The sequence below is a fragment of the Formica exsecta genome, unplaced genomic scaffold (assembly GCF_003651465.1).
Source record: "Formica exsecta isolate Colony F162 unplaced genomic scaffold, ASM365146v1 scaffold194, whole genome shotgun sequence".
Taxonomy (NCBI): domain Eukaryota; kingdom Metazoa; phylum Arthropoda; class Insecta; order Hymenoptera; family Formicidae; genus Formica; species Formica exsecta.
Genome location: NW_021849240.1, coordinates 510699 through 524323, shown reverse-complemented (window position 1 = coordinate 524323; position 13625 = coordinate 510699). Strand labels below are relative to the sequence as shown.

The 13625-nt window shown below is 29.6% G+C and overlaps 2 protein-coding genes and 2 long non-coding RNA genes across 4 annotated transcripts in view; 1 reads left to right on the top strand and 3 right to left on the bottom strand.

The window, feature by feature from the left end:
* LOC115234094 overlaps positions 1-2564 on the top strand; it is a 10230-nt gene extending 7666 nt beyond the window's left edge. Inside the window, exon 4 of the long non-coding RNA XR_003883878.1 lies at positions 2438-2564. This is a non-coding gene — a long non-coding RNA (uncharacterized LOC115234094). The remainder of the gene's footprint in view (positions 1-2437) is intronic.
* Positions 1-5309, bottom strand: part of LOC115234091 (double-stranded RNA-specific editase Adar-like) — a 22563-nt gene extending 17254 nt beyond the window's left edge. Inside the window, exons 1-8 of the mRNA XM_029804839.1 lie at positions 4658-5309; positions 3746-4316; positions 3056-3400; positions 2760-2881; positions 2316-2544; positions 1688-1819; positions 861-1130; positions 424-682 (exon numbers count right to left, since the gene is read on the bottom strand). Of these exons, the coding sequence (XP_029660699.1) occupies positions 424-682; positions 861-1130; positions 1688-1819; positions 2316-2544; positions 2760-2881; positions 3056-3400; positions 3746-4316; positions 4658-5067 (2338 nt within the window). The 5' untranslated portion in view covers positions 5068-5309. The remainder of the gene's footprint in view (positions 1-423; positions 683-860; positions 1131-1687; positions 1820-2315; positions 2545-2759; positions 2882-3055; positions 3401-3745; positions 4317-4657) is intronic.
* Positions 5310-6151: 842 nt separating this feature from the next.
* Positions 6152-7302, bottom strand: LOC115234093. Its single transcript, XR_003883877.1, has 2 exons — positions 7153-7302; positions 6152-6500 (listed from the first exon to the last, which is right to left on the bottom strand). It is a non-coding gene; the product is annotated as an uncharacterized LOC115234093 (long non-coding RNA).
* Positions 7303-9585: 2283 nt separating this feature from the next.
* Positions 9586-12773, bottom strand: LOC115234092 (tubulin alpha-2 chain-like). The gene is made up of 7 exons (XM_029804840.1): positions 12596-12773; positions 12006-12250; positions 11439-11666; positions 10949-11207; positions 10533-10688; positions 10247-10424; positions 9586-9886 (listed from the first exon to the last, which is right to left on the bottom strand). Exons 1-7 carry the CDS (start codon positions 12767-12769, stop codon positions 9876-9878), a joined length of 1251 nt encoding a protein of 416 aa, XP_029660700.1. The 5' UTR covers positions 12770-12773; the 3' UTR covers positions 9586-9875.
* Between the last annotated feature and the right edge of the window lie 852 nt (positions 12774-13625).

Here is a 13625-nt window from a genome sequence, read left to right as displayed (position 1 = left end):
TATATATATATATATAATTATTAGACTTACACACACACACCCATATCATACATAGACATATTATAGATGCGAAAGGAGATATAACGAGAAGAAAGAAAGGAGATTCTGGAGATAAGATAGAATAAACATCACAAATCATGTATACAGATCGAAGGAAAATGGAAAAATAAATTAAAGAATACAAAGCCAAGAATTGTTGAAAAAAATAAGACAGAGAATAATTGAATTTTAAAATACAATAAAATGAAAACAAATAGAAAAATTAAAAATCCGCAGATAAAGCGATTTAGATAAATATACAAATGATCGATAGATGTAAAAAATGCAATAATATAAAGCTGCTTGGGTTTCGAATTAACTATTTGCAGAAAACTTTACTTTATAATTTTATAGAAACACACATTGTGTATAGTAAAAACTTACCATAAGCTGCAACAAACATGCCACCAATTACTGCACCACATCCCCTTCCAAGCCCATGATGAAGTCCCTGAAGAACACCTTGAGCACTCGAACGCAACTGCGACGGTGTATTATGGGCGATGTAGCTACAGCATGCGGCCCATACAGCCGCATGTGTAATACCCTGAATGAACTCGAAAGGCAATACCCACCATGGATTTGTTAGCCAAGATATGTAAAGGAATCGAAGAATATTTCCACCTAGACCCAAACACAATACCTGAAATATGAGTTATAATTATCAATTGAGTATGCAGAAGTATAAGTTTAAAAATATAAATATAAATATAAAGTTTTCAATCGCATTTTCTCTTAGAAAATAAAATATTATATATAGTTTTGTTTCAATACTCTATTTTGTTAATATATTGAAAGCGATTAATCTTATAGTCGTTTACCTTGACGTGTCCGATCTGTCGAATAAGTTTGAAACTGAAAAAATATGCGAAGATTTCGGAGATATGATTGATTACTGACGCCACGCCAAATAGAGTTGGCGAACCACCGTAATCTTGAAGATGCCAGAAGAGAAAAGTGAAGATCAATCCTATGCCAAATCCCATAAACCATGCAACGAAAAGGAATGAGGCGCATTTCAAATTCTTGAATTGCTTCAATACTGTCACCCATTCTGGTATTTCTCTTGTAGTTTGTGCAAACATTTTAGTCTAAAATTAGAAAGTCATTATAATGATTGTAATATGAATAATATAGTATAAGATTTTTTTTTTCATACAAAATACACGATCGAGATAAGTAAAAATGTGTTTGAAAAATACGTTTAATTTTGTTAATTAATAAATATTAGTCTAGGCCAGATAAATCTTAGGTTCACTATAAATGCAGATGCAAATAAAATATGTATCTATTTATTTTGATTAATAATTCGAAATAGGGAAGGACTTTAGTGGTAAAATTTGATTGTATTATCAATTTTTTTCTGTGAAGAACTTCAATAACTAAATTTGAGATGTAAAATGAAAAAATTTAATGCAACAATACTACTTTTATGAATCTGAAAAAATTAATTTTTAATTTAATATAATTTAAAATAGAAAGATGAGACATTGACAAAATTAAATATAAAACTAATAGGAAAGAGAGAATAATAGTTTTAGACAATGTCATAAGCATAATGAGATGCTTATTTGTTGCTTTCATATATTTTATGTATGTGCATTTTGGAATAAACTTGTGTATCTTGATCAAAAAATTGGATATAGACCTTTCCTTCGGGAGGTTGAGGTTTAGGATCTACAGCAGCTGAAGAGTCTTGAAGTCCAGGAAGATTAAGCTGCTGAGACAATTGACTTTGAAGCTTTTCTTCTTGCGTTGGCTCAGCCGGACCCATCTCTTCCTAAAATTAAATTAACAAAATTATTATACACATATTAAACGTAAACTTTTAAGTAATAAATATATATAAACCATAAGTAAAAAATTGATATAAATTTATTTCTCTATAAAGCGCGCAATCAATATTTTTTGTTCAAAATTCCTTTAAAGAAGAGAGGAGATAGATAGATAGATATATTATAGAGATACACACAGAAAAATACATACTATATACAAGTAAATATTACTTGTTTCAAGTATTTCATAAGTTTGTTAAAAATAACTGTTACTTAAAAGAAGTAAAGTAAACTGAGTAATCATTTTACTTAGCAATAGAATAATATTTTTCTGTGTGTAGATATATTGAATAGAAAGTTTTCTTTATAATATATTAAATAGAAAGTCATCTTTATATATAAACTAAGAATGTGATGTAATTATATCAATCGTTTAGTAAAATTCGTAAGCAGCAATATTCTAACAATATTCTATCATAACAGATATTAAAATGAACTCACTTGCGGATACTCAGACGCAAAATCATACTTGAAATTAATTTGCGTTGCTGTTATTAACGCAGCACCCATTAAAACGCTGAATATTGCAAAACAAATTGTATAATTCTTTTCTCTGTCATCAGGGATACACGGATGATCCGGAAATGCGGTGCTATGATCAAGAGCAATTCCAACAAAAAACATGGCTAAACCCCATCCAAGACTTCCAAACATACGTTGATGACCATATCTGGTTAGTCAAAGTAGTTGGTTAGTATTAATCTTAAGATTATTAAACATATGTAAGTGCAAACACAGCAATTTTCAAACTGGAAATAGAAGGTATGTCTATTGGAAACAATTTAGTCTCGAATCAGTATAATATGTCTTAATAATTAATTGTTGAAAATTTCAAAAAGACATATCTTCTTAAGCAAAATCAGGATGTATTGACCTATATATTACCTATCAGCATCTTCACCAAGTAAAGTAATAACAGCTGAATCGGCTAAAGTTATAGCAGGCGCAGAAAAAAATTCTCCGACTACTACCAATAGTAGCAGAAGAAAGAAGGTTTTTTGAATATCCTAAAATCATATTTAATTAACACATTATTAAATTATTATTAATATATTCTTCGTCTGCAGATCTTTCTCAATATGCTACATTAATTAATTACGTTTCTGTTTTTACTCTCTACACATAAATATAAATTATTATTTTTAAGATTGCATCATAAAATGAGAATTAAGCTTGCTTACCGGTAATCTATAGACTATGGAACTAAAGAGTGGTTTCACCCATCCTTTATGTTCTTTTTCGTTATAATTTGTAGCATAAGTAATCGATAAAGGAGACAATTGATTCTGTCCAAAGATGGTGCCATGAAGCGTTTTTATGCTTCTGCGACTTCTCATTAATGGTATGTCCATATTTCTTTTAGTTTCTTCTTCATTGTCATCAATTTTAATATCGTTCTCATTCAAAAATGTTAGCTTTTTTTCTACGTCTCGTTTTACCATTATTTTTTCCGGTGGTGGTTTAACACGTGTTTTAGTACGAACTTGAGCTTTCTTTGGGACTGCTCTATCAATTATTCGTTCATTCTATATGAAACAAATATATATTTTAGTGTATAATTTTTACGTTATGTAATATTATTAATAAAAAAATGTATAATTAAATCTTAAAAAATATCATAGTTTTAATTTAAAACAATGTTAAGATGTTATGATAACAATGTTATGATAACAAAATGTTATCATCACATTCACTTATAAACGTTGATATCGCAATTGTTTGTACGTTATTATAAGAGACAAATATAATATTTGCCTAATTTAAAGCAAGACAAAAATTATAATATTTGATTGCAATGTTTAATTATATTATATATCGATTTTATGATTATTATATTTATGTTATACACATAGGATAAAAAATATATATACCTTCATGAAACGCTTATATTCCAAGACATCGTCTGGACGATTTTTCTTTTGCAATGACTCCAAATCGATTGTCTTTGAATCTGAATCGACATTGTCTTCGTGTATTAAATATCTCAGATTTTCGATGTTGTTCTTATTCGTGAAAGATGTTTGTCTCTTGACTCTGTTATTTTCCAAATCGTATACAATAGAATCGCTATTATCGAAACTTGTAATATCATTTTTCACGATGTCAAAAGGTATTTCGAACAGATTAGTTTCTTTCAGAGAATTTGGTTTCTTCATATAATCTAATATTTCATTATCATCTGTATTTCGTCGCAATCTTTCAAAGACGACATTAGATGCAACTTCCAGATACTCTTCTTTATTTTCGGAATAATATAATTCATCCAGGTCGGTCGATCTTTTTACAATTCTTTGTTCTCTGTTGGATGCTTCCAGATAATAAGTATAATTTTCTGTTCTAACCATGCAGGAAGTTGGCGGTGGCTGAATGAAACCCAATGGTAGAGTGAAAATAATCCAGCAAGAAAGAGAAGCTAATAGAATAAGTTTGCCTTTTTGCCATCTGTGAATAAATGAAAAAAGATACAAATAGATTGGACACGATTCTATGTGAACATTATTCGCAAATGTCGCATCATTTTAAAATACTCAAGTAGGTGCGAGTGTGCGACTTCAAATCCTTAATTTACATTTATGCAATTTTAAATTAATGTTTGAAAATATATTCTCAATCTCAATAAAATTATCATAACACGATCTTCATGTTACGTTTCCTATGAAACCATATGGTGTCGTAATCTCGCGGCTCTTTGATCGACAATCTTTTAATGTAAAGATATAATGCATATATTTTCATCTAAATGACAGCGCCATGTAAGAAGATAGCACAGATACAAATCTCACCTATCGGCTAAGGATCCCCAAAAAGGAGCGCTGAGAAACTCAATGAACGGCCTGAGACCGATGAGGAGACCGCACTGTCCGGCATTCATACCCATTTGCTTAAAATATACTCCCATAAGCGGAAACAGGGAACCAAAGGCCGAGTAGAAGAAAAAGTAGAAAGTCTTTACGGTGAGGAGTTCTTGATCGACGGAACCGAAGAGATACTCCAAGATATCGCTCTTACCGCGTATCTTATGCGTGGCTTCCTTCGGTTGAGGATACATGGTGGGATCTACCTCACCCTCGGCTTGCGGGTCCACTATCGGTCTAGCGCTCGGAACTTGAGGGAGAGCCCTATTCGTTGATTGCACATCGGACGCATCATTCGACGCTCCATAGTTGTAATCCTCGTGTCCATAGTTCTGCATGATTTTTCCTATTTGCTTTCACGCTCGGAAATGCTCTCGTGATAGAGCGTAATTTTAGCTACCAATGGAACACGTTCACCGAACAAAATGCAAGATCGCAAAGTCTGTTCACCATGGAGCAATCGTTGTTCTCTTTTTTCGTCACTTCTACGTGGACTCTCCGATTATATCAACTGCCAAACCGGTACCCTTCGCGGTCGAATCGATGTTGGGTTGCATGGGGCAGCTTTGCTTCCAAAATCGATACATACGCTATTGCGCCGGCGTAACACTTTTACCCTCTTACTTTACCCCTACCGACGTGATATGTGCCTCAATGCCATATCGACGTGGCTAGTCTTTCGGCAGATACTATTTTTGCTTTTCTTCTAATTTATCTGTCATCTTATAACTCATCAAGTTCCTTTCTCTTCTTCTTTGAAAGATAATAGAACCATATCTACACATATATATCAGATTTTATTCGGCTGTATTTAATCTAATTTCCAGAAAATTAGATTAAATTTTATGCCAGATAATCATCAAAAACAGAACATTTAAATATATTATTTAATGAATTTTATCTTTATAAATATAATTACAGACATCGCAACTAGAACACATTTAGACTAAAAAAACTAATTATTTTATTGGTTTTATAATTGTTTTTAAAGATAAATAAGAAAGCGAAGAAAATGGAGATTTTATTTCTGAAGAAAAAGCATCGTTTTTTCTCTTAATAAATTCTAAATATTCTAATACTGGATATTGAAACCAGAAATCATTGAAAGAGAAGTGTTTCCATCATTTTGATATCGATTATATGTGATTGCAAGAACATTAGGATTAAATAAAGATTAAATTAAATTCCCTTTAATTTGCTACAAGTTCTTCGTGTTTTGATTATTAATAACTCTGAAATTATTAGCATTCTAACATTCTTTTATTGAAAAAAAAATCTATATCAAATTTAACAAAGAATTATTATTAATGTCGCAACAATTTTTTTGTGCATTATTTTATAATATTAATCTTTTTTAACTATAGAACATTATATATAAAATATTTTATGATGTGTGGATAAAAATAAAAACAGCTATATTTAATAAAAGAAAATAAATAATAATCGCTTTATTGCATCGTCATATTATTTTATATAAATATAAATTGAGATTAAATAATTAATAATCATGTTTGTAAATTTATACAATGAATATTTCTCATAATGATACGTAGTTTCCTCAGTTTCAGATAACTTTGGGTATCAAGTCCATGTGCGATTGTGCGGGACACCCCGAGGAGGCCGCAGTTGATGATGGTGCAGGTTTCGGTGGTCCTTGAAACATGCAGGTTTTCGCTGTCTTCAAAAGACGCCCATTGTTTGCAGTTCGCCAATAAACTGTACGAACTGCCTGCTTTCCAGCGACGTAGCTAACAGCACCACCAACCAGCATCTACGAATTAATTAGTACCTGTCAGATGTATATCGAAGCTTCAAATACGAGGTATGATATAATGACTGCGTGCTCTTTGAGTGTATATGAATACGAAGACGAAATGAATATGAATACGAAAATGCGTCTTTATAGAAAGGAAATGAAAATAATGTGATTTTACTTATACATAGACATTTCGTTGTCGGAAAATTTTTTTATAATACACTTTTCTATGAATTAACAAAGAAGAGAAGAAAAAAATAGACATCAAATTTTTGTCCTCCCTTTTTTACGCATTGCACGGATAAGAAAGGAAAAAATCTGATGTTTTTTTTTCTCGTTCAAAGCTATTTGGAACATATACATGAGGTTCCCAGTCTATCTTTACATATCTGTTGCAATTTTGTTGTAAAATCAATCTTTTTGCAAAAAAAGCTTACAATTATCTTTTTATAAAGTGCTTTAAATGCCGAGTCTTTAGAAACTAGTTTTTAATACGTAAAACGCGAGATTTTTTTGTAAAATAGCTGAATTTACAAAAAGATAGGGACATATCCACGATATGTTTTTTAAAGAGTTTATATCCTTTATATACTGTGAATTTTAAGGCATTTATACAGATTCACACTGTTCGAAATCTGGACATGAGATAAAAGAAAAATTGACTTACCTTTTGTCTGGTGTTAATATACTGCGAGTATTGACTAGATCGTTGATATATAACTTGAAAGTTTGAAATACGAAAAATTTATATTAGATGCTGTTCTACCTCATTGGATCGTGTAGATGTGAAAGACTAGTACTGATGGCAAGTCGCGCACGACGGGTATTTTATACAACAATACAACGTCACACGAATCATTGAGATAAGAAACTCGCGCGTCATTCACGACAATTATTACCAGGTCTCATTGGAAGAGAATTTTTATTTTAAAGAAAGATAGAAAGAGGGAGAGAGAAAGGAAGAAACTTGCGAGATAAGTGCGGGCGACATATACGTGTCTCGGGGGTCTTTAGTTTTTATCATTTTTTAAGCAGCATATTGATAAACTCTAGTATAACGCTGACGCATATTCGCGGGCAAAGAGCTAGCTGTGGAATATGAACTATGTACGCGCATTATCATAATTGCATGATTGGGAAAATTGACATCGGACAGTACAGTTTGACGTAAAATCATAGACGATAATGTGATAACGATGCAAGGATAATACAGCGTAAAAATGAGGACACGAAGCGCAACAATAAACAAAATACGTCGCGTCGTATCACATCCGCATCGGTCATCGACTTATCGTTACTAAGTAAGCAGTTTGCAAATGATATAGCTTAATTGAGAAAAGTAGAAAAGAACGAATGAGAAATACGTTAAGTTTCATTTATATGGAAATTATTCTTAATTTAATAAAATCGAATAAAAAAAAAATTACAAATATCATATTTAAAAGACAACCGTACAATACATTATGAATTAAATTGTATCCAAATAAATTTTATAAATTAATTTAAATTATAATACACACACATACAATCCTTTAGAGTGCTGTGGTATTTATTACTCAACTTTGTCAAACAAAAAAAAAAAAAAAAAAAGATTCCGCATTGACCAAAAAATTTGATTAAAAGGATACCCAATGGTTCCAATCAGAATATTCTAGAGATATCGTAGAAATACTATAAGAAATCAATATCTTTTTTATCGATATTTTATTAAATATTTTCTTTATAAGCATAAAACTCGATTAATATTTCAAGCAATATGCAGGTTACGCCTAATAAGATTACATTGGACGGAAAGTTTGCACAGTGTAGCCGTGCTGGTTGCTATGATTCAATTTGTTCACGAGGACGGCATGGCGCACACCCGCTGTCGTAAGCAAGAGAGTTCAAAAATCTCATGATATAGATAAGAGTGCACAGCTGGATCTCACGTGACGTTCTCGTGCCGTTGTAAATAAGAACTCTAGAACGACGTGATTGTGATATGCTGATTATTGATTCCGATAAAAAACCCCTGCGTACACGTTGCGTCGTATAGTACCGATTATTAATCAGTGCCGATCACGTGGGGTCTGATACAGATTACTTTTGCAAGTATGAGACTGATTGTTTATCAAAACAGAGAACGCATGCAACATATATGAGCTTTACGCACATATATTAAATTTTAATTCGTATGTGATACGTTATTAAATTAAATTTATAGCAAAATATATTTTACGTATTATCTTTTGCTTATTTAATAATGTTTCTATTTTTTAATAGCGTTAGATTTTTTTAACATGGGACGATATTTTAAATAAACACAATAGTGATTTGTGTGTATCGATATATTTTACATGTGTGCTTGCATTACTTCAAGAGATTCAGAAACACGAAAATACAGTATATACATAACATAATTTTTTATGATCTAATTTATCTTTAAAAAAATGGTAGCGATATCTGTTTATCAAAGTTTAAGCGTTTTTTGGACTTGCGGTCTAGTCTAGAACATTTGTATTCAGAGCTATACAACTTAGCAATTTTGCAATATATATCCAAGCAAAGAATCACATATAATTTTATAGTTTAATCCAACACATGTATTTTCTTTAAAAAAGTTTAAATTCTGCTTATTTAGAACCACTTCAAAGTGTGTAAAAAGATTGTCGTCTCAATAGATGGTTATTAATAGGAATATATATCTTGTTCCGATAGATTGTGATACGATCTGAAAGAGATCGTATCACAATCTATCGAACGTCTATATTATCAATTTTAATTGTGGAAAATCCATGTTACTTTAAAACAGAAGGATGACGTGTTAGTTTCAAACAGAAGAATGACGAAGTTCAAGAAGTTGCAATTAGCATCATGATATTTGTTATTCAGAAATATTTATTGGAATTATTATTTGTATATTTTCCTTATCTGAAATTTTTCCAGACTAGAGAGAAAGAGAAAGAATTAACATATCTATCGCTTATATAAAATTATAAAAATTATTTTATCATCAAAAACCGTATTTGTTTAGCATTATATAGATATGTATATTCCTATACATATTTCTATATAATTGCAACTTCTTAAACTTCATCATTCTTCTGTTTTAAAGTAACACGTCATCCTTCTGTTTTAAAGTAACATGGATTTTCCACAATTAAAATTGATAAAATAAATATAAATATGTATAGAATATACATATCTAAATAATACATATGTTAGGAAATACAGTCGTATCTTGCCCTAACAATAATTATAACGCGCAAAATTGGCTGGATAGATATATACTGTTATGCTGCAAGATATTCGTAAATTTAGTCTTTTAATAAAATTTGATTTTTTATAAGATCTTTTTGCATTAAATTTCCCTACGCTTTTAAAACGTTTTTATTAATGTTGCACGCTTGCTCATTTCGTATCTGAAAATAGAAACTTATGTCTCTCTATCTATTGTAGATATATATTTTTATATTTTTTAAATATAATAATTACAATCTAAAAAAATTAGAAATGCATTTTTATGCTGTATATTAAAATGTATATTAGGCAATTTCTTTTTTATTATAGAGTAATGTGTCAATACATATTGAGGAAATTTCAATATTATATGCATACGTAATAGATTGTCAATTATCTAACTCATTCTCATTATATGCGTATTATACAGCATAAAATTTCAATATTACACATGTAAAATGTTTATGTTTCGACTTCAATATAATCTTTTAATAGAGCACTTATATTAGCTCGAGCATCTGCAAAACTACTTTCTTCCATACCTTCGGCCAGATAATGATGAAAGAAAGCTTTTTTCTGATACATTAGATCAAATTTTGATGCAAGTCTAGTCCAAGCATGCCGGATGGCGGTATTGTTGCTCAAGCTTGCGACGGTTCGTTGTGAGGGTGCTAAATCACCACCGGGAACCGTAACAGTCGGTAGACAATTAAGTCCTGACTAAAAATGAATAGTTTATTTCAGTTAGAAGCATGATATACTTGAAATAATAGAAATATGGCCTACTTATATATATAAATCTGCGATAAATATTAATATTAGAGTTACCTTAAAACCTGTTGGAATCCAATCAACAAAACGTATGAATTTCTTATTTTTTAGAGAACTAATCACGTTTTTAATCTGATTTCTACTTTTTATATTTCCGCGATATAGCAGACAACAGCTCATATAAACTCCAATACGTGGATCACATCTCACCATCTATATATCAATAAAATCTTAATTAGTCATTATATAATTATTAAATATTAATGTTTCTTTAACAATTTATTTCTTTTAGTCTTGCATAAGTATCGAATGATCATATTATTTTTTATTATGCGATTTATCTTTTTTCAATTTTTAAATGCCATTCAATAGAAACATTTGGTATTCTCTTCTTAATTTGATTTTTAGTAGCATCTGTAGCATGTAGTGATGATATTTCTGGAGTATTCTGTATATATTGTATATATGTATACATGATTAGCAGGATCAAAACAGTCAAACGTAATTTGTTGCACCGATGTATTCGAGTACGCTGCTTTATAAGAAGGTATAATTGGTGCGTAAGCCATTAATGGGAAATGTAATCTTGGAAATGGTATAAGATTTGTTTTTATTTCTTCGAGGTTCCAATTTACGGCACTCTCGAATCTCATTGATGCGGTAATATTGGAAATAATTTGTGCTTGCAGACGATTGAGATTTGTATACGTTGGGCTATTAACATCTAGTTTCCTGCAAATATATAAATATATGTGTGTGCATGTTTATATACGCGCGTATAATCAAAAATATTTTTTTTCATAACAAATATCATTAACAATATAGGATTTTTATTATTTTTTCAATATTAATATAGGAAGATATATCACATTTTTATTTTATTTTTACTCATTTATTTCAGTCATATGATTTGTAATAATTCTATCGTTAATTTAATATATAATTTTGCTACAAATTTTGCACCTTGCACATATATCATACAATGCCTCATTGTCTACTATAAAACAACAATCTACATAGTCCATAGTGCCGTGTGTAGTTAAAACGGAATTATAAGGTTCTACGATCACAGTGGAAATGTTTGGTGCAGGATAAACAGCAAAATCCAACTTTAGTTTTTTAGCATAATCTTGGCTGAGCTGTTCCAACAATAAAGTCGTAAAACCACTGCCTGTACCACCGCCGACTGATCTAGAAATTACTTCTTCGGTTTACTTAATTTTTGCTATTTACGTATATCCCGATGTGAATAATGTAAAATGAATAGGAGAGAAATGTGGATTAAAATTAAACAAGAACACCTGAATATATTTCCAATAAGTATATATAGATAATAAGTATATATAAAAAAAGTATATATAGAATTATATATGAGCATTTTTTATCTATGATTTTATAGGTGGATCTTTTCCTGTGAAGACAAGCTTTATTAACTTTAAATTAATATAATGTTAATATTGAAACTTAATATATTGGAGAAACATAGTCGAGAATAATATATTATATATCTTTGAAATAACAGCTATCTACCTAGAAACTATAAACGCATTTAGATTCGAACAGTTTTCGCATATTTTACGTATACGATCCAATGTTACATCGATTGCCTCTTGACCAAGCGAGTAATAACCTCTTGCGAAATTGTCAGCAGCATCTTCATTTCCAGTAATTAAAGAATCCAAATGGAAAAGTTCTTTATAAGCGCCAGTTTTAATCTCATCGATTACCGTTGGCTCTAAATCAACCACTACGGTACGCGGTGTGAACAATCCTTTCTAAAATATTGTACTTATAAAAATTCAATGTTTTTTGTGCTTTTAACAAAAATATCTCAATAAATTTATTTATTAATTTCTTTTGATCTCCACCATATACATTTTACTAGGAAAAACATCAGTTTAAAAAAAGAAATCATTATCATTCCTCAAAGTAACACCATTAATAGCAAAATTATTATAACAATTATATATAATGTGCTTCTAAAAAAATTCATTGCTTTTTCTTTAAATATATTTCTTCTGAAATCAAGACTTTTCAAGAATTATTAATTATCCGTTAACCTGACGATTAATTGAATATGTAACTTATAATTAGAACTTATATTTATTGCAATAGTTTACCTGTGATTCCGAGAAAAATGATCTGAATAAATTGCCTGTTGAGCAACATTCTTTTTTAAAATTTCCATTGGGTTCAATCCCGTGCTCCAGACAGAATAATTCCCAACAAGCATTCGATATCTGCGTTCCAGCTTGTCCCACAAAAATCGTAACCACTTCGCGAATCGCGCTCATCGAATTATTTGACCGTAATTAATGCAACTTATACAGAAAGTTTTATTTGTCGGAATTAAAATGCTTTGTAATTAATTATTTAAATATATAAAATTAAGTTTAAAAAATTATGTAACTTTTGTAAAACGGCACAAAAATTTATTTATAAATTCTTAACCAATCATTTTGATTAACTGAGAGATGTTCATTTGCAATTTAGAAACAATCCTGAAAAAAAATAGGTCAATAGGTATTATGTATGCATATATATATATATATATAATATATACACATACACACATATATACATACATATATATACATTAGATTCATATACATAGATATTTTCTATTGTATCACATTTAAATAAGATTATTGGTTAAAAAATCAAAAACTAAAAATTTTTATATATTGGTTAATTTAATATTGTAAAATTTATTTATTTTTTAATCTCTTACATTTAATTTTTCGCACATACCAAATATTTACAAACATCAAACAGTCAGACACAATTTTGAGCTATAATATATGAATATTTATGATGTGTCTAACGTAAAGAGATGCTTAGCAATAATAAATTTAACCTACAGAGTATGTGAACTTTTCTTTGTGCTTTTGCAATATGTTATGCTTATTGGTTGTCTGTCTATGATTAATTTATAATATACTTATTAATTATAATTTATTAAGGCTTATCATAATATTAAATAGAATAAAATCAATTAAAAAATTAATTAATACTATTTTCTATTGTCTTTCAACATAATATTTTATCCAGTTGATCACTTTTTTATTCCTCTTTGTAATATATACTATGATAAAATATATATTAAAATAGTGTTACATATAATAATATATATAATATATTAAAATTATT